General features: G+C 45.8%; 1 protein-coding gene across 1 annotated transcript in view; it reads left to right on the forward strand.

Annotated features, from left to right (window-relative positions):
* cpn1 (carboxypeptidase N, polypeptide 1) overlaps nucleotides 1-22,018 on the forward strand; it is a 31,109-nt gene extending 9,091 nt beyond the window's left edge. Inside the window, exons 3-9 of the mRNA XM_060842200.1 lie at nucleotides 1,615-1,761; nucleotides 5,457-5,639; nucleotides 6,557-6,668; nucleotides 8,395-8,534; nucleotides 11,331-11,430; nucleotides 19,036-19,154; nucleotides 21,624-22,018. Of these exons, the coding sequence (XP_060698183.1) occupies nucleotides 1,615-1,761; nucleotides 5,457-5,639; nucleotides 6,557-6,668; nucleotides 8,395-8,534; nucleotides 11,331-11,430; nucleotides 19,036-19,154; nucleotides 21,624-21,803 (981 nt within the window). The 3' untranslated portion in view covers nucleotides 21,804-22,018. The remainder of the gene's footprint in view (nucleotides 1-1,614; nucleotides 1,762-5,456; nucleotides 5,640-6,556; nucleotides 6,669-8,394; nucleotides 8,535-11,330; nucleotides 11,431-19,035; nucleotides 19,155-21,623) is intronic.
* Nucleotides 22,019-22,996: the final 978 nt, after the last annotated feature.

The following is a 22,996-nucleotide window of genomic DNA, read 5'->3' on the forward strand; positions in this document are numbered from 1 at the left end:
TTTTCTTTTTCATGTTAGCGTTGCCCTTCACAGGCTTTGCTTGTTGATACACAGTTGGCCACATGTTTGTTTTCCTGGCGCTAGAAAAATATATTTATCAAAGTCTAAAAGCCTTGGGAGCATTGTTGGGCACTGCATCCTCCCAACAACACCAGTCCACCAATGTACTCTCTCTCAGGTTAGGGGAGTGAGGTTCTCAAAAGCAAAACTTGTCCCCTTGTTCTGGCTCCATCCTGTCACTTCCTTATCACAAACATTACCCTCATTAAACATTCTCCAGCTCTCCCTGAATTTCAATGATACCCCGTACAGAAAATGTAAGCAGCGCTCAGCTCCCACATCACTCTCTAAACTTCTCCTTTGCTGGAGCCATTAACTCAGGTCACCTACCCACACCCAAGTCCATGGGAATGTTCCCCTTTCCCCTCGACTCCCTCATTGGGAGTTTTAAACTCAATCAGTTAATTAGTAATCCCAGTCTCTGATCAATTGGACACAGGTTCTAACCTTCAGAAGATATTAAGAACTTCAAAGGAGAGCCTTTTTTGACCTTGGGACGATCAATGAATTACGTTGAAAATGTAATCAATCTGGCTTCATGCCCACTACTAAAACTGCCCCGTACGCTGTCCCCATCAAACACTCCCAGGACAGGCAAAGCTTGGGGCTAAATACACAGTAAAGCTCCCCGTACTCTTTTTAGATTGAAAGTAAAGCTTTCTCTACTATTTTGAACTGAAAGCAACTGAAACTCTACACTCACCCAATAAATACTCAGAGGACAGGTACAGCACAGAGTGAGATACAGAGTTGTTTCTGCATTGTTCTGAATGTATATTGTGTTTGGTGCCTCCCCTCCCTGCCATGGTTGACAACCTTTCCCTTACTGTTTACTCTGCTCACACACACACTGATCTCATCCTGTGGCTGGGTAGCTTTTTACAGACATGCCAGGGTTGATTTCCTTTGCTAAATGTAGTCTGCAAAATGACAGGTTTAACTTGCAGTCAAATCCCTCCAAGCTCCCTCTCCACTGTGTGATTAGAATTAAGTAGCCAGCACGGGTGTTTTTGTTGAAGAATACATCTTGAAATGGAGAAGATTGATGCTTTTGTAATTCCGAGAGTTGGAGAGCTGACTTTTGATTTTGTGTGCGTCAGTTGCTGTGTCTGATGTGAGCTGCAGAATGACTGTGAGTGACAGAGTACTCCTGTAGCTAAGGCTGAACAGGGCTAACAGAGAGAGGCAGGGTGGAATGAGGCTGACTCTATTTTAGAGTTGGACAATGGTGGGCAGGGTGAACAGAGAAGAAAAGAAACAGAGGCATGGGATATGGGGGCAAGGAGATAGACTTAAGAAGGAGGGGTAAGGGGAAGGAGTGAGGGAAAAGGTGGACAGTTTGTCTGGGAGAGACAAATAGTGAGTGAGAAAGGAACAAAGAATTCAGATGCAGGATAGACATCGTACATAAAGTTCAGACTGGCAGGCACTGAGAGAAACTGTTATTGAGGTACAAGAATATAAACCAGTTGGTGTATTTCCTCACAGCTCAACTGCCCTCTGCTTCTCTTAACTTTCTGTTTCAAGCTTGTCTTTCTATTTTGTGCTCCCCAGGGCTCAGAGGCAAATACTTACCTGACTGGCCGGGCCAATGCCCGAGGAGTGGACCTGAACCGTAACTTTCCCGATCTCCACCTGGCCTTTCAGAAGCTGAAAGGTCGGAACCATCATGTCTCACTTGATGATAACTGGCGGGAACAGGTCAGTCCAACAAATACTACGCTATTGTTCCAACAGAAGTGAGGATTGAGACCAGACCTTGAGTTCTCACCACGTGCTGTGCTTGTCTTGGGAATGTGTGATGGGTCAGTGTCGAGGGATAATCACTCTGTGTCTAACCCCATGCTGTCCCTGTCATAGGAGTGTTTAATGGGGACAGTGTACAGGGAGCTTAAATCTGAGTCTGATACTGTGGTGTACTTATCATAGAGTCATAGAGATGTACAGTACAGAAACAGACCCTTTGGTCCAACCTGCCCATGCCAACCAGATATCCCAACCCAATCTAGTCCCACCTGCCAGCACACAGCCCATATCTCTCCAAGCCCTTCCTATTCATATACCCATCCAAATGCCTCTTAAATGTTGCAATTGTACCAGCCTCCACCACTTCCTCTGGCAGCTCATTCCATACACGTACCACCCTCTGCGTGAAAAAGTTGCCCCTTAGGTCTCTTTTATATCTTTCCCCTCTCACCCTAAACCTATGCCCTCTAGTTCTGGACTCCCTGACCCCAGGGAAAAGACCCTATCCATGCCCCTTATGATTTTATAAACCTCTATAAAGGTCACCCGTCAGCCTCTGAAGCTCCAGGGAAAACAGCTCCAGCCTGTTCAGCTTCTCCCGATAGCTCAAATCCTCCAACCCTGGCAACATCCTTGGATTGTTTGATGGGGACACTGAAAGGGAAGTTTTGTTTTCAGTTTAAATGAGTTGAGAATGCTTTGCTTATGGTTTAAGAGCAAAGGAAACGTTGCTCTGTATCCAACTCCATGCTGCACCTCTGGAAATGTCTGCCCCAGATGGTTGTGGAGTCTGCACTGAATATATTGGAGCCTGTAAGAGACAGGGTTTGGTCTCTAAAGCAGGAGATTAGAAGGCAATGGGAAGGTGCCGTTAAAGCCCAAGTTCAGCCATACTTCTACTGGATGGCAGGTACAAGCCTGACGGACTGCTCCAATTTCTTATATCAGATGATCAAAGACATTTATGTAGTGTATTTGACATTCCAAAACATCTTAGGTGTTTTCAAGTAGAAATATCAGGCAAAAAGGAACTAGTTAGACAGATGATAAAAGGGTTGGGCAAAGAAGTAATATTTAAGGAGCAGGTGAGAGATGGAGGGAGAGGGAGAGAGAGAGAAAGGGGGCAGGGGGGTTTGCAGGGTGGCAGTTCCAGAATTTTGGACACTGGCCACTGGTCGAGTAATTTAAATAGTGGCTGTGTGCGAACTCTGGGACAAGTGAACTTTTAGATTAGATTAGATTAGATTACCTATAGAGTAGAAACAGGCCATTTGGCCCAACAAGTCTCCATTGAACCTCCGAAGAGTAACCCATCCCATCTACCCTATATTTACCCCTGACTAATGCACCTAACACTATGGACATGGTCAATCCACCTGACCTGCACATCTCTGGACTGTGGGAGGAAACTGGAGCACCCGGAGGAAACCCATGCAGACACGGGGAGAATGTGCAAACTCCACATAGGCAGTCGCCCAAGGCTGGAATCAAACCCGGGTCCCCGGCGCTGTGAGGCAGCAGTGCTAACCACTGAATCAGCCTGTTGCCACGTTTATTGAATGTTTAGCACAGATGATGGGTATGAGGGAGTGGGAGAGAAACACTGAAGGAGGATGGGGTAAAGGTGGAAGTGAGGGTGTGGGTGAGGGTGGGGAGTGTGGGTGAGGGTGTGGGTAAGGGTGGGGAGTGTGGGTGAGGGTGTGGGTAAGGGTGGGGAGTGCGGGTGAGGGTGTGGGTGAGGATGGGGAGTGTGGGTGAGGGTGTGGGTAAGGATGGGGAGTGCGGGTGAGGGTGTGGGTGAGGATGGGGAGTGTGGGTGAGGGTGTGGGTAAGGATGGGGAGTGTGGGTGAGGGTGTAGGTAAGGGTGGGGAGTGTGGGTGAGGGTGTAGGTAAGGGTGGGGAGTGCGGGTGAGGGTGAGGATGGGGAGTGCGGTGAGGGTGGGGAGTGTGGGTGAGGGTGTGGGTAAGGGTGGGGAGTGCGGTGAGGGTGTGGGTAAGGGTGGGGAGTGTGGGTGAGGGTGTGGGTAAGGGTGGGGAGTGCGGTGAGGGTGGGGAGTGCGGTAAGGGTGGGGAGTGTGGGTGAGGGTGTAGCTGAGGATGGGGAGTGTGGGTGAGGGTGTGGGTAAGGGTGGGGAGTGTGGGTGAGGGTGTAGCTGAGGATGGGGAGTGTGGGTGAGGGTGTGGGTAAGGGTGGGGAGTGTGGGTGAGGGTGTGGGTAAGGGTGGGGAGTTCGGGTGTGGGTGAGGTTGTGGGTGAGGGTGTGGGTAAGGGTGGGGAGTGCGGGTGAGGGTGTGGGTAAGGGTGGGGAGTGCGGTGAGGGTGGGGAGTGCGGTAAGGGTGGGGAGTGTGGGTGAGGGTGTAGCTGAGGATGGGGAGTGTGGGTGAGGGTGTGGGTAAGGGTGGGGAGTGTGGGTGAGGGTGTGGGTAAGGGTGGGGAGTGTGGGTGAGGGTGTGGGTAAGGGTGGGGAGTGCGGGTGAGGGTAAGGGTGAGGATGGGGAGTGCGGGTGAGGGTGTAGCTGAGGATGGGGAGTGCAGGTGTGGGTGAGGATGGGGAGTGCGGGTGAGGGTGTGGGTAAGGGTGGGGAGTGCGGTGAGGGTGTGGGTGAGGGTGGGGAGTGCGGGTGAATATGTGGGTAAAGGTGGGGAGTGCGGTGAGGGTGTGGGTAAGGATGGGGAGTGCGAGTGTGGATGTGGGTAAGGATGGGGAGTGCGGGTGAAGCTGAGGATGGGGAGTGCGGGTGAGGGTGTGGGTCAAGGTGGGGTGTGCGGGTGTGGCTAAGGATGGGGAGTGCAGGTGAGGGTGTGGGTGAGGATGGGGAGTGTGCGGGTGAGGGTGGGGAGTGCGGGTGAGGGTGTGGGTAAGGGTGGGGAGTGCGGGTGAGGGTGTGGGTAAGGGTGGGGGGTGCGGGTGAGGATGTAGGTAAGGGTGGGGAGTGCGGGTGAGGGTGTGGTTAAGGATGGGGAGTGTGGGTGTGGATGTGGGTAAGGATGGGGAGTGCGGGTGAGGGTGTAGCTGAGGATGGGGAGTGCGGGCGTGGGTGAGGATGGGGAGTGCGGGTGAGGGTGTGGGTGAGGGTGTGGGTGAGGGTGGGGAGTGCGGGTGAGGGTGTGGGTAAGGGTGGGGAGTTCGGGTGTGGGTGAGGTTGTGGGTGAGGGTGTGGGTAAGGGTGGGGAGTGCGGGTGAGGGTGTGGGTAAAGGTGGGGTGTGGCTAAAGATGGGGAGTGCGGGTGAGGGTCTGGGTAAGGGTGGGAAGTGCGGGTATGGATGTGGGTAAGGATGGGGAGTGCGGGTGAGGGTGTGGGTGAGGGTGGGGAGTGCGAGTGAGGGTAAGGGTGGGGAGTATAGGTGAGGGTGTAGTTGGGGGGGCAGTGTGGGTGAGGGTGTGGGTAAGGGGTGGAGTGCGGGTGAGGGTGTGGGTGAGGGTGGGGAGTGCGAGTGAGGGTAAGGGTGGGGAGTATGGGTGAGGGTGTGGTTAAGGGGGGCAGTGTGGGTGAGGGTGTGGGTAAGGGGTGGAGTGCGGGTGAGGGTGTGGGTAAGGGTGGGGGAGTGCGGGTGAGGGTGTGGGTGAGTGTGGGGGAGTGCGGGTGAGGGTGGGGATAAGTGTAGTGTGACGCCATTTCGAGTTGATTCTTTCCCCTCTCCCCCAGACTGAGCAGGAGACCTATGCAGTTATCCGGTGGATGCAGAGCTACAACTTTGTCTTGTCGGCCAACTTGCACGGGGGGGCTGTGGTGGCTAATTACCCCTTCGACAAGGCTACGGAACCCATTGGCAGAGGCCCGTACCGAAGAATTATCTCCACCACACCCGACCACAAGCTCTTCCAGAAGGTAAAGAACTGAACTTACATTTCCCTACTGCCTGTCACATTCTTGGGAATTCACAAATGGATTTGCGCACAGTGGAGTACATTTCCAAGTATAGTTGCTGTTTTAATGCAAAAAAAGTGGCAGCCTGTTTAGATACAGAAAGATGCCGCAAATTGCAATGTGATAATGACCAGTTAATCTGACGATGTTGTTTGAGACATATCCAGGACACCAGGGAGAAATCCCCGGCTCTTCATCGAATCAATGGCATGCATCTTGCTGAAGAACACAAACGTGACCTCGATTTAACAGCTCCTCAAAAAACAAAAGGCATCTCTGACAGTGCAGCACCATTTCAGTGCAGTATTAGAAGAGTCAGCCTGGACAAGATGCAAAATCTCACACTGGTGCAGTAGGATGCATCGTTTCAATCCTATGCCTGTGAGTTAATCAAGGACTTCAGGGGTTTATATGTAGAACAATAGACATTGGGAGTGAGTTATAGACTGTGTCTAATTGACGAGTTCAGGTTGGTTTATATATAGAATAACAGATCCCTGGGAGTGAGTTAGAGACTAGAACTTAATTAGCAGCTCAAGAGGTTTATATTGTAGCAGAAATCCAGAAATTGGATTTTTTTGTCCACACTGTGAAGTGGATTTCTCGTGTTTTTTGGGAGTATTTTGGTCAAACATCTTTGGCAATTGCTTTGTGCCTGTTATATTTCTAATGTCCAGCAGAGGGAGGAGGTGTAATGCAGTTTATTAGCTGTCCCTTTCATTCCTGAAACCCCAAGTGGGGTAATTTGAGATGTTATTGCAGAGTAAGAAGGGAAATGTGGAAATAAAGTGTTTTCAACTTTGAATAACCGAGAATGTTTTTGTGGAAATCTAGAAATAGTGCTGGATTCAGTTTCCTCCCTCCCTGCTCTACTCTAGCTCGCTAAGGTTTACTCGTACTCTCATGGCTGGATGCACAATGGATCCAACTGCGGAGACTATTTTCCTGAGGGCATAACAAATGGAGCCAGTTGGTACTCACTTTCCAGAGGTAAGACTATATACGTGTCACTGTGTCTGTCCACTCCCCCCTTCTGTCTGACTGTACCCTTCCACACTACTTCCTCTCTTTGTCTCTCCTTCACCCTCCCTCATCCTCTCTGTGTCTGTCTCTCTCTCTCTCTCTCTCTCTCTTCACTCCATCTTAATTAGGCCAGTCCTTGGTGTATTTGCTGTTTTCCTAGAGTGCCTGAGGAAGCCAAGTACGTGGACCCACCGTTTCACCTTTGACCTGTTCTGGGGTGTAAAGGATTGTATGACAGCAGAATCCCTCCCACCACTCACTTCTGAAATCAAGGGGTGATTCAATCAAATGAGCTGTGTGTGCCCCACAGCACATGATCCCATTGGAATTGTCTGCACCCTCCACTCTTAACATCTTTGATTCCTGTCCTTGATTGTTGTCTGCACAACAATCCTGTTTTCCTTCTGAGTTTGGGAACCTCAGCAGCAGGAGTGCACCATTTGGCCCATCGGGTCTGTTCTGCCATTCAGTACGATCAGGACTGATCTGGGGTTTCCCCTCCACTTTCCCACTCATTACCCATATCCCTCGATTCCCTGAAAGATCAAACATCAGTCCATCTTGACCCTCAGTGTATTCAATGATGGAGACTCCACAATTCACTGGGGTAGAGAATTCCAAAGATTCACCATCTTCTGGGAGAAGAATTTCCTTCTCAACTCAGTCCTAAATGGCTGACCCCCTTACCCCCTGGGACAGTGCCTCTGAGTTCTCGATTCCTCTGACCAGGGTAACAGCCATATGCTAATTGGGATCCAGTGAACACCAACTGGAGAGCAAATCTAGAACATAAAGCATAGAAAAATACAACGCAGTCCAGGCCCTTTGGCCCTCGATGTTGCGCCGATCCAGCCCACCTAACCTACACTAGCCCAATGTCCTCCATATGCCTATCCAATGCCCGTTTAAATGCCCATAAAGAGGGAGAGTCCACCACTGCTACTGGCAGGGCATTCCATGAACTCACGACTCGCTGAGTAAAGAATCTACCCCTAACATCTATCCTATACCTACCTCCCCTTAATTTAAAGCTATGCCCCCTCATAATATCTGACTCCATACGTGGAAAAAGGTCAACCCTATCTAAACCCCTAATCATCTTGTACACCTCTACCAAGTCACCCCTAAACCTTCTTTTCTCCAATGAAAATAGCCCCAAGTGCCTCAGCCTTTCCTCATATGATCTTCCTACCATACCAGGCAACATCCTGGTAAACCTCCTCTGCACTCGTCCCAGTGCCTCCACATCCTTCCTACAGTATGGCGACCAAAACTGCACACAATACTCTAGATGCGGCCACACCAGAGTCTTATACAACTGCAACATGACCTCAGGACTCCGGAACTCAATTCCTCTACCAATAAAAGCCAGTACACCATATGCCTTCTTCACAGCACTATTTAGCTGGGTGGCAACTTTCAGAGATCTGTGTACATGGACACCAAGATCCCTCTGCTCATCCACAGTACTAAGTATCCGACCATTAGCCCAGTACCCCATCTTCTTGTTACTCTTACCAAAGTGAATCACTTCACACTTACCTACATTGAACACATTATCTCTTCAATGGCCCAGGCAGTGGCTCTGCCTGACACCACACTGTGAGTAGGGACTGAGGGGATTGTCATTGTCAAGTGTGTGACTAGGCCTCAATTATCAATCTCTTCTTTCCCTCGGACTTTGTTCACATAGGGATGCAGGACTTCAACTATCTCCACACCAACTGTTTTGAAATCACACTGGAACTGAGCTGCAAGAAATTCCCACCACAGCACGAGCTGCAGAGAGAATGGTATGGGAATCGTGAGGCATTGCTGGCATTCATTGAGGAGGTGAGTCTGTCCTGCGGTTCTGGCTTATTCGATCCACCCAGCTGATGGGGCTGAGTTCCACTGGGTCGATCACTGGAGATAATCCAAATCCAACTCATTGGTTTTGTTATAGACACAGAGGTTTGCTTACAGCTATACACTTTCATCTTATTCTGAGGCAGTCCCTCAGGATCAAGGGTGATTTGTTTCCACTCCAGCTTGGGAAATGGCTAACAAGTCCATTGGAGGGTCTGCTGACTCCGGCTTGCATGGGGAGGCTGGCATTTGGCAAGTTGGGTGGAAGTTGTTGGAATCCAAATGCAGTTTGTGGTTCCCTCCAACACCCTGCCTTCATCTTTGTATTCCTGACAAAGTCTCTTGATGTGTTTGATGTCTTCTGAAATAAACCTCTTCCATTTTGGTCTGTCACAAGAGCCAGGGTCTCCAATAAGTAAGCAGGACAGCTGAGACATTTTGAGACCATCTCTAAAGTGTTTCCATTGTCCTCATGGGAGTGTTGTGACAGAACCAAATTCCAGATAGAGCGATTACTTCAGGTGTCTGGTGTTAGGCTCTGCATTCCATGCACCTACCACTCTCTGTGTAAAGAACTTACCTCTGGCATCTCCCCAAAACTATCCTCCAATTACCTTAAAATGATGCCCTCTCTGATAGACATTTCCGCCCTGGGAAAAAGTTTCTGGCTATCCACTATGCGTCTCAACATCTTGTACATCTCTATCAAGTCACCTCTCCTCCTCCTTCGCTCCAATGAGAAAAGCCTTAGCTCCCTCAACCTTTCTTCATGAGAAATGCCCCCCAGTCCAGGCAACATCCTGGTAACGCTCCTCTGCACCCTCTTTAAAGCTTCCACATCTTCCCTAAAATGAAGCAACTAGAACTGAACACAATATTCCAATTGTGGTCTAACCAGGGCTCTATAGAGCTGCAGCATAACCTCATGGTTCCTAAACTCAACCTACTCCTAATGAAAGCCAACACACCATATGCTTTCTTAACAACCCTATCAACCTCGGTAGCAACTTTGAGGGATCTGTGGACATGGACCCCAACATCCCTCTGTTTCTCCACACTGCCAAGAATCCTGCCTTTAACCCTATATTCTGCATTCAAATTTGACCTTCCAAAGTGAATCACGTCACACTTTCCCTGGTTGAACTCCATCTGCCACTTATCAGCCCAGCTCTGCATCCTTTCAATGTCCCGTTGCAACCTACAACAGCCTTCCACACTATCCACAACTCCATCAACCTTCATGTCAACTGTAAACTTTCTAACCCACCCTTTCACTTCCTCATCCAAGTCATTTATAAAGAGCAGAGGTCCCAGAGCTGATCTCTGCAGAACACCTGGTCACCGAGCTCCAGACTGAATGCTTTCCATCTACCACCACCCTCTGTCTTCTATGGGCCAGCCAATTCTGTATCCAGACAGCCAGATCTCCCTGTATCCCGTGCCTCCGTACTTTCTGAATGGAATTAAGAAGGAAAACAAAACACAAAAAAAAGTCACGGTGATTTTGGTGGTGGAAAGGTGTGTGTGATAACACTTCTAGAAAAACAAAAACACAAGTTGAGAGGAGGCATTGGCATATTGGCAATGTCAATAGTAGCTCATGAACCCCATGCTAATGCTCTGAGGACATGGAAGCAAAGCCCATCATTGTAGAATTTTTAATTCAGTGAAAATCTAGCAATTAAAGATTTGGGGTGGAAAGAAGCTGGTCGAAGGGGGACCATATAACCACTGTCGATCGTCATAAAATTCCAAAATACAGCTTGAGCTCTTGTGGTGCGGTGGTGGTGCACCTACTCCTGAGCCAGGAAGCCTGGGTTCAAGTCCTTTCTCCTCCAAAGGTGTGTCATTGATTAGAACGTATTAGAAACACAGCTTGGGAAGAGGCAGTGGTGTTGTGGTCATATCACTGAACTAGAGACCTAGGCTGCTGCTCCGAGGGTAAAGGTACAAATTCCAACACAACAGTTCCAGAATCTCATCTGATTTAATAAATTTTTTAAAAAAACAAAAACATAGCTTGTCAATTTGCCCAAGTGACACTTTGTTACATCAGATACTTTCAAGTAAACACCATGTAGAGGGAATATTATTCTGGATCTAAACTCAAGCTTACCTGTATTAAGAATGTTTGATGGAGACAGTTTAGGGGGAGTTTTAATTTCAGTTTAAAAGAGTAAAAGGACCTTTTACTCCATTTCTAATCCAGAATTGTCCCTGTCCTGTGAGTGTTCGACGGTAACCATGTTGAGAAAGCTATACTCTGCATCTATCCCCATGTTGTACCTGCCCTGAGAGATCTTGATGCGGCAGCGTAGTGGGAGCGTTACCCTGTATCTAACTCTGTGCTGTACCTGTCCTGGGATGTTTTGATAGGAACAGTATAAAGGAGGCTTTACCCTGTATCTAACTCTGTGCTGTACCTGTCCTGGGATGTTTTGATAGGAACAGTATAAAGGAGGCTTTACCCTGTATCTAACTCTGTGCTGTACCTGTCCTGGGATGTTTTGATAGGAACAGGATAAAGGAGGCTTTACCCTGTATCTAACCCCATGCTAGACCTGTCCTGAGACTGAGCTTTACTTATAGTTTATTTTCAATTCTAAAAAAAAGAGGGAGCTTTACATTATATCTAACCCTGTGCTGTCCCTGTTTTGGGAATGTTTGATAGGGTTGGAATTGAGGGAGCTTTACTTTCTGTTTACTTTAGTTTAAGAGTAGAGGAACAATGTAGATGGTGAATTGCTAGATTTTGATTTGCTCCTTCTTCATTGGTTTCAGGTTCACAAAGGGATTAAAGGGATGGTCTTGGATGAAAACAACAATGGGATTCCCAAGGCTGTCATTTCAGTTTCTACTATTAACCATGACATTACCTCAGGTGGGTGCCATGACAATACGCTACAATTTGGTCAGTACCTCATTTTTCTTCCTTCTGTGGAATTGCACCCCTTGTCAACTTTATCTCCATCTCACCTTCCACATGCAATTTGGACAACTTGATCCTCAGTTTGTGTTGCCGTCATTTCTTCTGGACACATGGAGATGCTTAATACCATTCACAAACAAAGCTGCACTCCTGAACGGCACCACAAGCAAAAAACATTCACTCCCTTCACTGTCAACACTCAGCAGCAGTATGTACCATATACATGATGCACTGTGGTAACTCAGTCCTTTCAACAGCACCATTCAAACTCATGACCCTAACCATCTGGAATAACAAGGGTGGCACATACATGGAACACCTCTACCCACAAGTTCCCGTCAAAGTCATTCACCACCTGATTTGGAAATATACTACCATTCCTTCAAAAACCTTGGGACTCCCTCCATAACAACATTGTGGGTGTCCCTTACACTCCAAGGATGGCGGTGGCTCAAGAAGGCCCCATTTTCAAGGGGCAGTTAAGGATGGGCACTGGAATGCTGCCAGTCTAGCCAGCACTCTCTCATTCCATAGAAGAATTTTAAAAATGTATACAAGAGCAAAGGGGTGGGATAGATAGATGTTTTAGAAAGGTGGAGACACCACAGAAACAGTCAGGTAGGTGGTTGACTGCTAGGAATAGTAGCGGAAGTAGCCAGGCAGTGCAGGAGTCTCCTGTGGTTATCCCCAACTCATACAGGTACAGTTAGTTCTTCCAAATCGCAGTAGTTCTGTTTTCGTGCAACGCCATGTTATAAGAAAATCGTGTAATAAACTAATGGGCCTGAAATCGCATTATACCCAATACACACTTTAAAATTTTGCAATTCAGAAAGTGTCCCTATTTTGTCAATCATGTTATAGTGAATTCATGTTAACGAAACTCCTGTTAAATATGCCGTTTTGGATACTGTGGGGGGGGGTGGGCGTCTTAGGGGAGTATCGCACTGACAGTAGGTTTAGCTCTACTGTAATGAGGGGTATGTCAGGTTCCAAGCGATCAACTGTAATAGGCAGCTCTGTGGTCTGGGGCCATCAGCGAGACATCAGGATGGTATGTTGTCTTCCTGGTGCCAGAGTCAAAGATGTCTTGGAGTGATATAGAATACACTGAAAGGGGGGGAATGACCAGAAGGAGTTCACTGTGCACATTGTTACCAATGACTTAGGTAGGGAAAGGGATGAGGTTCTGCAGAAAGAATATAGGAAACAAGGCAGGAAGTTAAAAAAGTCAGTCGAGGGTAGTAGTATCTGGACTATTACCAATGTCATGTGATCGTGAGAGTAGGAAGAGGAGGATAGAGCAGATAAATGTGTGGCTGAGGAGCTGGAGCAGGGAGCAAGGATTCACATATTTGGACTTTTGAGATCTATAAGAGGGACAGGTTCCAACTGAATTGCAGGGAGATTTCCTAGTGCTACTCAGGAGGCTTTAAACTAGTGACGAGGAGTGTTGGTGAACCAAAGTGTAGTGAGAAAGAAGAAAAGGTTGTAGATAAGGAGAGCAGGTCAAATAATCAAGACAAACAACAGCTTGGGAGCGAACAGGGTAAGACTGATTAATTGAACTGCATTCAACCCAATGCAATAGTCAGAAGGAAATTGAGAAACAAACTTGTAAGGAGATCTCAGCTATCTGTAAGAATAATAGGGTGGTTAGGGTAGGGGATTTTAACTTTCCAAACATAGACTGGGACTGCCATAGTGTTAAAGGTTTAGATGGAGAGGAATTTGTTAAGTGCGTACAAGACAATTTTCTGATTCAGTATGTGAATGTACCTACGAGAGAAGGTGCAAAACTTGACCTACTCTAGGGAAATAAGGCAGGGCAGGTGACCGAGGTGTCAGTAGGGGAGCACTTTGGGGCCAGCGACCATAATTCTATTAGTTTTAAAATAGTGATGGAAAAGGATAGACCAGATCTAAATGTTGAAATTCTAAATTGGAGAAAGGCCAATTTTGACGGTATTAGGCAAGAACTTTCAAAAACTGATTGGAGGCAGATGTTCGCAGGTAAAGGGACGACTGGAAAATGAGAAGCCTTCAGAAATTAGATAACGAGATTCCAGGAAAAGTATTTTCCTGTCAAAGTGAAAGGAAAGATTGGTAGGTACAGGGAATGCTGGATAACTAAAGAAATTGAGAGTTTGGTTAAGGAAAAAAAGGAAGCATATGTCAGATATAGACAGGATAGATCGAGTGAATCCTGAGAAGAATATAGAGGCAGTAGGAGTATGCTTAAGAAGGAAATCAGGAGGGCAAAATGGGGACATGAGATAGCTTTGGCAAATAGAATTAAGGAGAATCCAAAGGGTTCTTACAAATACATTAAGGACAAAAGGGTAACTAGGGAGAGAATACGGCCCCTCAAAGATCAGCAAGGAGGCCTTTATGTGGAGCTGCAGAAAATGGGGGCGATACTAAATGAGTATCTAGCATCAGTATTTACTGTGGAAAAGGATATGGAAGATAGAGACTGTAGGGAAATAGATGGTGACATCTTGCAAAATGTCCAGATTACAGAGGAGGAAGTGCTGGATGCCTTGAAACGGGTAAAGGTGAATAAATCCTCAGGACCTGATCAGGTGTATCCGATAACTCTGTGGGAAGCGAGGGAAGTGATTGCTGGGCCTCTTGCTGAGATATTTGTATCATCGATAGTCACAGGTGATATGCCGGAAGACTGGAGGTTGGCTAACGTGGTGCCACTGTTTAAGAAGGGTGGTAAGGACAAGCCAGGGAACTATAGACCAGTGAGCCTGACGTCGGTGGTGGGCAAGTTGTGGGAGAGAATCCTGTGGGACAGAATGTACATGTATTTGGAAAGGCAAGGACTGATTCGGGATAGTCAACATGGCTTTGTGTGTGGGAAATCATGTCTCACAAAGTTGATTGAGTTTTTTGACGAAGTAACAAAGAGGATTGATGAGGGCAGAGCAGTAGATGTGATCTATATGGACTTCAGTAAGGCGTTCGACAAGGTTCCCCATGGGAGACTGATTACCAAGGTTAGATCTCATGGAATACAGGGAGAACTAGCCATTTGGATACACAACTGGCTCAAAAGTAGAAGACAGGGTGGTTGTGGAGGGTTGTTTTCCAGACTGGAGGCCTGTGACTAGTGGAGTGCCACAAGGATCGTTGCTGGGTCCTCTACTTTTTGTCATTTACATAAATGATTTGGATGCGAGCATAAGAGGTACAGTTAGTAAGTTTGCAGATGACACCAAAATTGGAGGTGTAGTGGATAGCGAAGAGGATTATCTCAGATTACAACAGGATCTTGACCAGATGGGCCAATGGGCTGAGAAGTGGCAGATGGAGTTTAATTCAGATAAATGCGAGGTGCTGCATTTTGGGAAAGCAAATCTTAGCAGGACTTATACACTTAATAGTAAGGTCCTAGGGAGTGTTGCTGAACAAAGATACCTTGGAGTGCAGGTTCATAGCTCCTTGAAAGTGGAGTCACAGGTCAATAGGATAGTGAAGAAGGCATTTGGTATGCTTTCCTTTCTTGGTCAGAGTGCTGAGTACAGGAGTTAGGAGGTCATGTTGTGGTTGTACAGGACATTGGTTAGAATATTGCGTGCGGTTCTGGTCTCCTTCCTATCGGAAAGATGTTGTGAAGCTTGAAAGGGTTCAGAAACGATTTACAAGGATGTTGCCAGGGTTAGAGGATTTGAGGTATCTGGAGAGGCTGAACAGGCTGTGGGTGTTTTCCCTGGAGCATCGGAGGCTGAGGGGTGACCTTATAGAAGTTTACAAAATTGAGGGGCATGGATAGGGTAAATAGGCAAAGTCTTTTCCCTGGGGTGGGAGAGTCTAGAACTAGAGGACATAGGTTTAGGGTGAGAGGGGAAAGATATAAAAGAGACCTAAGGGGCAACCTTTTTCACACAAAGGGTGGTACGTGTATGGAATGAGCTGCCAGAGGAAGTGGTGGAGGCTGGTACAATTACAGCATTTAAGAGACATTTGGATGGGTATATGAATAGGAAGGGTTTGGAGGGATATGGGCCGGGTTCTGGCAGGTGGGACTAGATTGGGTTGTGATATCTGGTCGGCATGGACGGGTTGGACCAAAGGGTCTGTTTCCATACTGTACATCTCTATGACTCTAAGAGGTCTGACGGATAAGGCGAGACCTTAGGACATGGTTGGGACCATGGTACTATTACAAAAATGTGACTCAGGGATGGACAAGGCTGTCAGCTTAACATTCTGGGGTATAGATGCTACAGGAAGGATAGAAAGGGTGGCAAGAGAGAAGGGGAGTGGTAGTTTTGGTTGGGGATAACATTTGGTTGGGCAGTACTTAGGGAGGATATGCCTGGGGGATCATCTAGTGAAGCTATTTGGGTGGAACTAAGAAATAAAGAAGGAATGATCACCTTTTTGGATTATATTATATACCCCCCCCACTATAGTCAGAGGGAAATTGAGATGAAATTGAGATATCTGTAAGAATAATAGGTTTGTAAGGGTTGGGCATCTTAACTTTCCAAACCTAGATTAGGGCTGTCATAGTGTTAAGGGCTTGAATGGGGAGGAATGTGTTAAATGTGTACAAGGAAACTTTCTCAATCAATATGTAAATTAGATTCCCCTACAGTGTGGAAACAGGCCTTTCAGCCCAACAAGTCCACACTGACCCTCCAAAGAGTAACCCACCCAGACCCATTTTCCTCTGACTAATGCACATACACTATGGGCAATTTAGCATGGCCAATTCACCTAACCTGCACACCTTTGGACTGTGGGAGGAAACTGGAGCACCCAGAGGAAACCCACGCAGGCAAGGGGAGAATGTGCAAACTCCACACAGACAGTCACCCAAAGCTGGAATTGAACCTGGGTCCCTGGCACTGAGCCACTGTGCCGCCCTGTAGATGTACACCGACAAAAGGTGCAATACTTGACCTTCTGTTGGGAAATAAAGTAGGGGAAATGTGGACCATTTTGGAAAAGTGATCATAATTCTATTAGTTTGAAAATAGCTATGGAAAAGGATAGACCAGATCTAAAAGTTCAAGTTTTGAATTGGAGTAAGGCCAATTTTGACAGTATTAGACAGGAACTTTCAAAAGTTAACTGAGGAAGGCTGTTCATAGGTAAAGGATGGTTGGGAAGTGGGAGGCTTTTAAAAATGAGATAATAAGACTTCAGAGACAGTATGTTCCTGTTAGTGCGAAGGGCAAGGCTGATAAGCATATGGAATGTTGGATGACTCGAGAAATCAAGGCTCTGGTCAAGAAAAAGAAGTAGGCATGTGTCAGGTTTAGACAGCTGGAATTGAGTGATAACCTAGAGGAGTATAAGGGCAGTTGGGGTGTACTCAAAAGGGAAATTAGGAGGGCAACGAGGGGACATGAGATAGCATTGGCAAATAGAGTTAAGGAGACTCTGAAGAGATTCTTTAAGTACACTAAGGGCAAAACAGTAACAAGGGAGAGAATAGGGCCCTTAAAAATCAACAAGGCCATCTACATGTGGAACCATGGGAGATGGATGAGATACTAAACAAATATTTCACATCAGTATTTACTGTGTAGAAGGACATGGAAGCTAGGGAACTTGGAAAATAAATAGTGATGTCTTGAAAAGAGTTCATATTACAGAAGGGGAGGTGGTTGGAGGTCTTATAACGAGTAAAGGTCAATAAATCCCAGGATCTGATCAGGTATTTCCCAGAACTTTGTGGGAAACTAGGAAAGAGATTGCTGGGCCCCTTGCTGAGATATTTGTATAATTAACAGCCACAGGTAAGGTGCCAAAAGTTGGCTAATGTGGGACCATTATATAAGAAAGCCTGTAAGGAAAAGCCAAGAAACTATAGACTGGTCAGCCTTATGTCAGTGGTGGGTAACTTGTTGGAGGGAATTCTGAGAGACAGGACTTACATGCATTTGGAAAGGCAAGGACTGATTAGGGATAGTCAACATGGCTTTGTGAGTGGGAAATAGTGTCACACTAATTTGCTTGAGTTTTTTGAAGAGGTGACAAAGAATATTGATAAGGGCAGAACAGTAGACTTCAGCAAAGAGTTCAACAACTTCTGCATGGTAGACGAGTTAGTAAGGTTAGATCACATGGCATCCAGGGGGCACTAGTTAATTGGATACAAAATTGGCTCAAAGGTAGAAAACAGAGGATGTTGGTAGAGGATTGCTTTTCAGACTGGAGGTCTGTGACCAGTGGTGTGCCACAAGGATCGGAGCTGGGTCTACTGCTTTTTGTCACTTATAAATGACATTCACATTCAAATTTGGATGTGAATATAGGAGGTATGGTTAGTAAGTTTGCAGGTGACATGAAAATAGGTGGTGCAGTAGACTGTGAAGAAGATTTTCTTAGAGTACAATGGAACCTTGATCAGGACCAATGGGCTGAGGAGTGGCAGATGGAGTTTAATTTAGATAAATGAGAGGTGTGCATTTTGGAAAGGCAAAACAGGACTTGTACACGTAATGGTAGGGTCTTGGGAAATGTTACCAAACAAAGACACCTTGGGGTGCAGGAGCATTGTTCCTTGAAAGCAGAGTTGCACATAGACAGGGTGGTGAAGAAGGCATTTGGCACACTTGCCTTCATTGTTCAGAACATTGAGCAATGTTGGGATCTCATGTTGCGTTGTACAAGACATTGATGAGGCCACATTTAGAATACTGTGTACAATTCTGGTTGCCCTTCAAAGGATGTTGGTAAACTTGGGAGGATGCAGAAAAAAATACAAGGATGTCGTTGGGACTGGAGGGTTTGTGTTGTAGTGGCTGAATAGGCTGGAGCTTTTTTTCCTGGAGCTGTGGAGTTTGAGGGGTGACTTTATAGAAGTTTATAAAATCATGAGGGATATGGATAGAGTGAATAGCCAAGGTCTTTTTTTCTAGGATAATGGGGGTCCAAAACTAGAGGACATAAGTTTAAGGTCAGCGTAGAGGGTGGGGCTTGTATGAAATGAGCTGCCAGAGAAAGTGATGGATACAATTACAACATTTAACAGGCCCCTGAATGGATATATGGGTAGGAAAGGTTTAGAGGGATATGGGCCAAATGCTGGCAGGTCCAATTCGGATGTCTGGTCAGTATGGATAAGTTGGGCTGAAGGATCTGTTTCCATGCTGTATGATTCTATCACTCTATGACTATATCTTCTCGGGGTCAGAGGGAATTGAACAGGAAGCAAAGTAGGATGTGGTAACGTCCCTGAGAGATTCTCACCCAGCCCTCTCAAATTCCACTTGAACTGGCAACCTCATTGACCACTGTGCTGGTCTTGGATCTCTTCTTAACAACCAAGGGCATTACTTTGAGGTGGAAACAAAGTGGTGAACATTGTCATGTTGAATGATCATGGGAAGAGCAAGAAAGGTTTGCTTAGTGAGGGACTGGGATGAACCGGGGCATCTCTGAGTTTGATGTTTCTCCTTGCAGCCTGGACAAAGCTGGGAATTATCCCCCTTTTCCCCTCAGGTTGTTGCGAAGGGCTTTGCTTTAGGCTAAGTGTTGTAACTATGCATTGGATATATTTGGGTAAAGATCATTTGGTTTTGTTTTGAGGTATCGGTGGAGACTATTTCCGTCTGTTGTTGCCGGGGAAATATATGGTCACTGCCTCAGCGCCAGGTTATAAAGGTCAAACTGTTCTTGTCAGTGTTGGTGCTGGTGAACCAACACGGGTGAGTCTCCTTTCCAGACTTATATTTATTTTGTCTACTATGTTGCAGTATTTATATAGCACCTTTCACACAGCAAGATGTCTCAAGTATCCTTACAAAACCAAGCTTGACACTGAGCAACCAGTTGTTCCAACTCCCAGCCCAGGCAGTTTCCCATATTTCTACCCTCTGTAAACTTCAGCTCATCCTGCTTCCGATCTCCCTACTCACACCAAGTCCCATTTCCCTTCATCCCCTGGGTTTGCTGACTGGCTTGGTCTCCTAATGCAGTTTTAAAACACTTGAATACAATTATTTAAAATCTGAAATAAAATCAGAAAGTGCTAGAGAAACGCAGAAGGTTTGCCAATATTCGGTGGAGAGAGAAACAGATGAACATTTCAATTGCAACTCTAGCAAACCACCGAAAAAGGTCATTAGACCATAAAATGGAAGAGTTGAAGGGTATGGTGCTGGAAAAGCATAGCTGGTCAGGCAGCATCAAAGGAGCAGGAGAATCTATGTTTTAAGCGTAAGACCTTTATCAGGAGTCAATAAAATGAAAAAGCAGAAGTAGGCCATTTAGCTCTTCGAATCCGCTACTCTGATCGTCACCCCAATTGGGGTTGATCTGATATTCCTCGACTCCATTTCCTGCCTTTTACCCATAACTCTTGATTCTCTTAATCATTAAAAAGCTGTTTAATTCAGCCTTGAATGTACTTAATGACCCAGCCTTGACAACTTTCTGTGGAAACGATTTCCACAGATTCACAACCGTCTGAGTGAAGACATTCTCCTCCCCATCTCTGTCTTAAATGTGAGACTCCTGAGATTAAATCCTCTGCTTGTAAACTCTCCCATGTGGGGAAGCAATCCCTAACCTATCAAGTACCTGAGAAATTTGCGCATTTTGATAAGGTTGCCTCAATGAGTATAGGCCCAACCTACTCAAACTTTTCCTCCTAAGAAAATCCCACCATACCCAGCATCAACTGAGTGAACCACTTCTGGACAGTCACCAATGCCCATATCTTTTCTTAGGTAAGGAGACCAAAACTGTTCACAGTATTCCAGATATGGTCTGACCAGCGCTTTGTATAGATTCTACCAATACCTCTATTTTTTTAAACTGCATTTTCTTTAAAACAAAGACCAATATTCAATTTGACTTCTCTATTACCCACGGAAATTGGAGTTTAGCTTGTTGTGGCTCAGGCATGAGCACCCTCAAATCCCGTTGGCGCTGTAGCTTTCTACAGTCTTTCCAATTAAATAATATTTACCTCTTCTGTTTTTCATAACAAAGTGCATACCCTCACCTTTTTCCCACATTATATTACATCTGCCAAGTTTTTGTCCACTCACTCTATGTCCCTCTGTAGACATTGTGCTATCCTCAACACTTGCCTTCCCACTATTTTTGTGTTATCTGCAAACCTGTCAATCGTATATTAACCTGCTGCATCCATTCATATATATTGTAAATAATTGTGGCCGGAGCATTTTGGCACACCACTAGTTACAGGATGCCATCTGGAAAAGTCCCCCCTTTATCCCAACCCTGTTTTCTATGAGTTAGCTAACCATCTACCCATGGGAATGTTCTACCTGCAATACCATGCCCCCTGGTATTATTAAGGAGCCTAATCAGACTACTTATGGAAATCCTAATATATTACATTTACTGCTTCTCCTTTATCTATCTTGCTTCTACCTCCTCAAAGAGCTGAAATAACTTTGTCAGGCATGACTTCCCCTCCATGAAGCCATGTTGACTCTGCTTGGTTATATTGTGCATTTTTAAACGCTCTGCTATTACATCCTTTATAATAGACTTCAACATTTTCCCACTGATGGATGAGAAGCTAACTCACCTATCATTGTATTTTTCCTGTCCCTCACTTTCTGAATAAAGGTATCCCTGTAGCTACTTCCTTTAATAACCTAGCATGCATCCCATCGGGTCATGTCACTGAACTCAAAACGTTTTTTTCCCTCCACATTTTGCAGCATTTTCTGCTTTTATTTAAAATTTTTAACCTTATTTTCAAATCGTTTTGTGGTCTTATTCCTCTCTATCTCTGTTATCTCCAACAGCTGTCCAAGATATCTGTGCTCCTCTGAATCTGGTTTCTTTAACATCTCTAATTTTCATTTACTGCACCATTGGCTGTGACTTCCTTGGCCCCATACTCTGGGATTTCCTCTCCACGATTCCCCAGCCCATGGCCACACTTTCCACCTTAAAGCCACTCTTTAAAACAAGCTACTGCTCATATCTCCTAATACCTCCTCGTGTGACTAGGTGCCAAGTTTTGTTTGACAACACTCCTATGAAGCATTTTTAGGATTGTTTTACTCCATTAAAGGTGCTATATAAATGTACATAGTTCTTTTCTTGTTTTCTGCTGGAATAAAATACACTGTGCTCTCAGCCTGCCTTCTGAGTGTCATCTCTTCCACCCTGTAATTTTGATCTCCCTACAGGTTGACTTCCATTTGGTGCCGTTTTTGGCTGCACCCAGCACCAGTGTGCCTACCATCTCACTGCCTTCAGTCATCACTAGCAGTGTTTCCCTTCACAGACTGAACTCAAGGACAACCAAGAAGGGACCCCCGATGCTGAGGGAACGTCGACGTACAGGCTGGCGTTTCCATGGCCACTGAAACCCCATCCTCTCCTCAACAATCAGCCGCTTTTCTGTTCATACAAACCGTTTTCCCTCAATGACACTGCATGACGTGGTATTGGAAAAACAGTGGGGTGAAATTTCTTTGGTGAGCATCACCTCAGAAAAGGCATCTGAACAGAGATATTTCATCTTTAAAGTTTTGCTGTAATGTTGTTTATGTTTTTAAAATTAAAATTCTGCTTTTCCTTATTTTATTTCAATTCATGCCTGTGGATTACCAACTCTAACTGGACATGTTCCTGGAGGTTTAGCACATTGACTGCAAACTGCTCCAGCCACAAGCTCTTGCCATTGGCTGGAGCAGTGACAGATGTGTTGGCTGACCAATGAGGAAGTGACAAAACTCTTTGTTACCCTCTGCTTGCCTATGGGTTGGGTTGGATAATGGTGGAGGGGAGAGCAATTGTGAGAAAAGAAAGGAGTCGGGAGAGATGGTGGAGTAGTAAACTAGAATCCTAAGAACATGGTTTCATAATCCCACCGAGATGAAATTTGAATTCAAATTTCAAAGAAACACCAGTTTACCTCCTGGTGACTGGGTAACCACTGTCCACTGTCATAAAAATCCATCTAGTTCAATAATATCCTTGACAAATAACATTTTTGAAATACCAAGGAGTTGATGGCTATAAGGAGCTGATTCAAAAGAGAAGTTGAAACCAGGGCAAATCAAACATGACCTTGTAGAATGGTGCGCAGCTTTGAGGTGATGAATGGCCTACATGTGCTCCTATTTCTTATGCCTTTCTGCTCAACAGAGAAGAAAATCTGCCATCTTATGCTGATCTGGCCCACATGTCATTCCACACACATAGCAATGTGGATGACGCAGAGAATATAACTCAGAGAATCAATGAAAGATGGTATGGTTGGGTATCTTCACATCCCAAGTATCTGCAGCAGTTTAAGGAGGCAGCTCACCTACCTTCTTAAGAGTAGCCGTAATGTGGAGATGCCACATGATGTGTTAGACTGGGGTGAGCAAAATCAGAAGTCACATGACACCAGGTTATAGTCCAACAGGTTTATTTAAAACATAAACTTTTGGAGCTCTGCTCCTTCGTCAGGTGGAGCCTGTATTAGCTTCTGACTTCTTGGGGGTAATTAGGGACAGGCAATAAAATTTGTCCTATATCCCATGCACAGTTTTTAAAAATGACAATAAAT

The sequence above is a fragment of the Hemiscyllium ocellatum genome, chromosome 22 (assembly GCF_020745735.1).
Source record: "Hemiscyllium ocellatum isolate sHemOce1 chromosome 22, sHemOce1.pat.X.cur, whole genome shotgun sequence".
NCBI lineage: Eukaryota > Metazoa > Chordata > Chondrichthyes > Orectolobiformes > Hemiscylliidae > Hemiscyllium > Hemiscyllium ocellatum.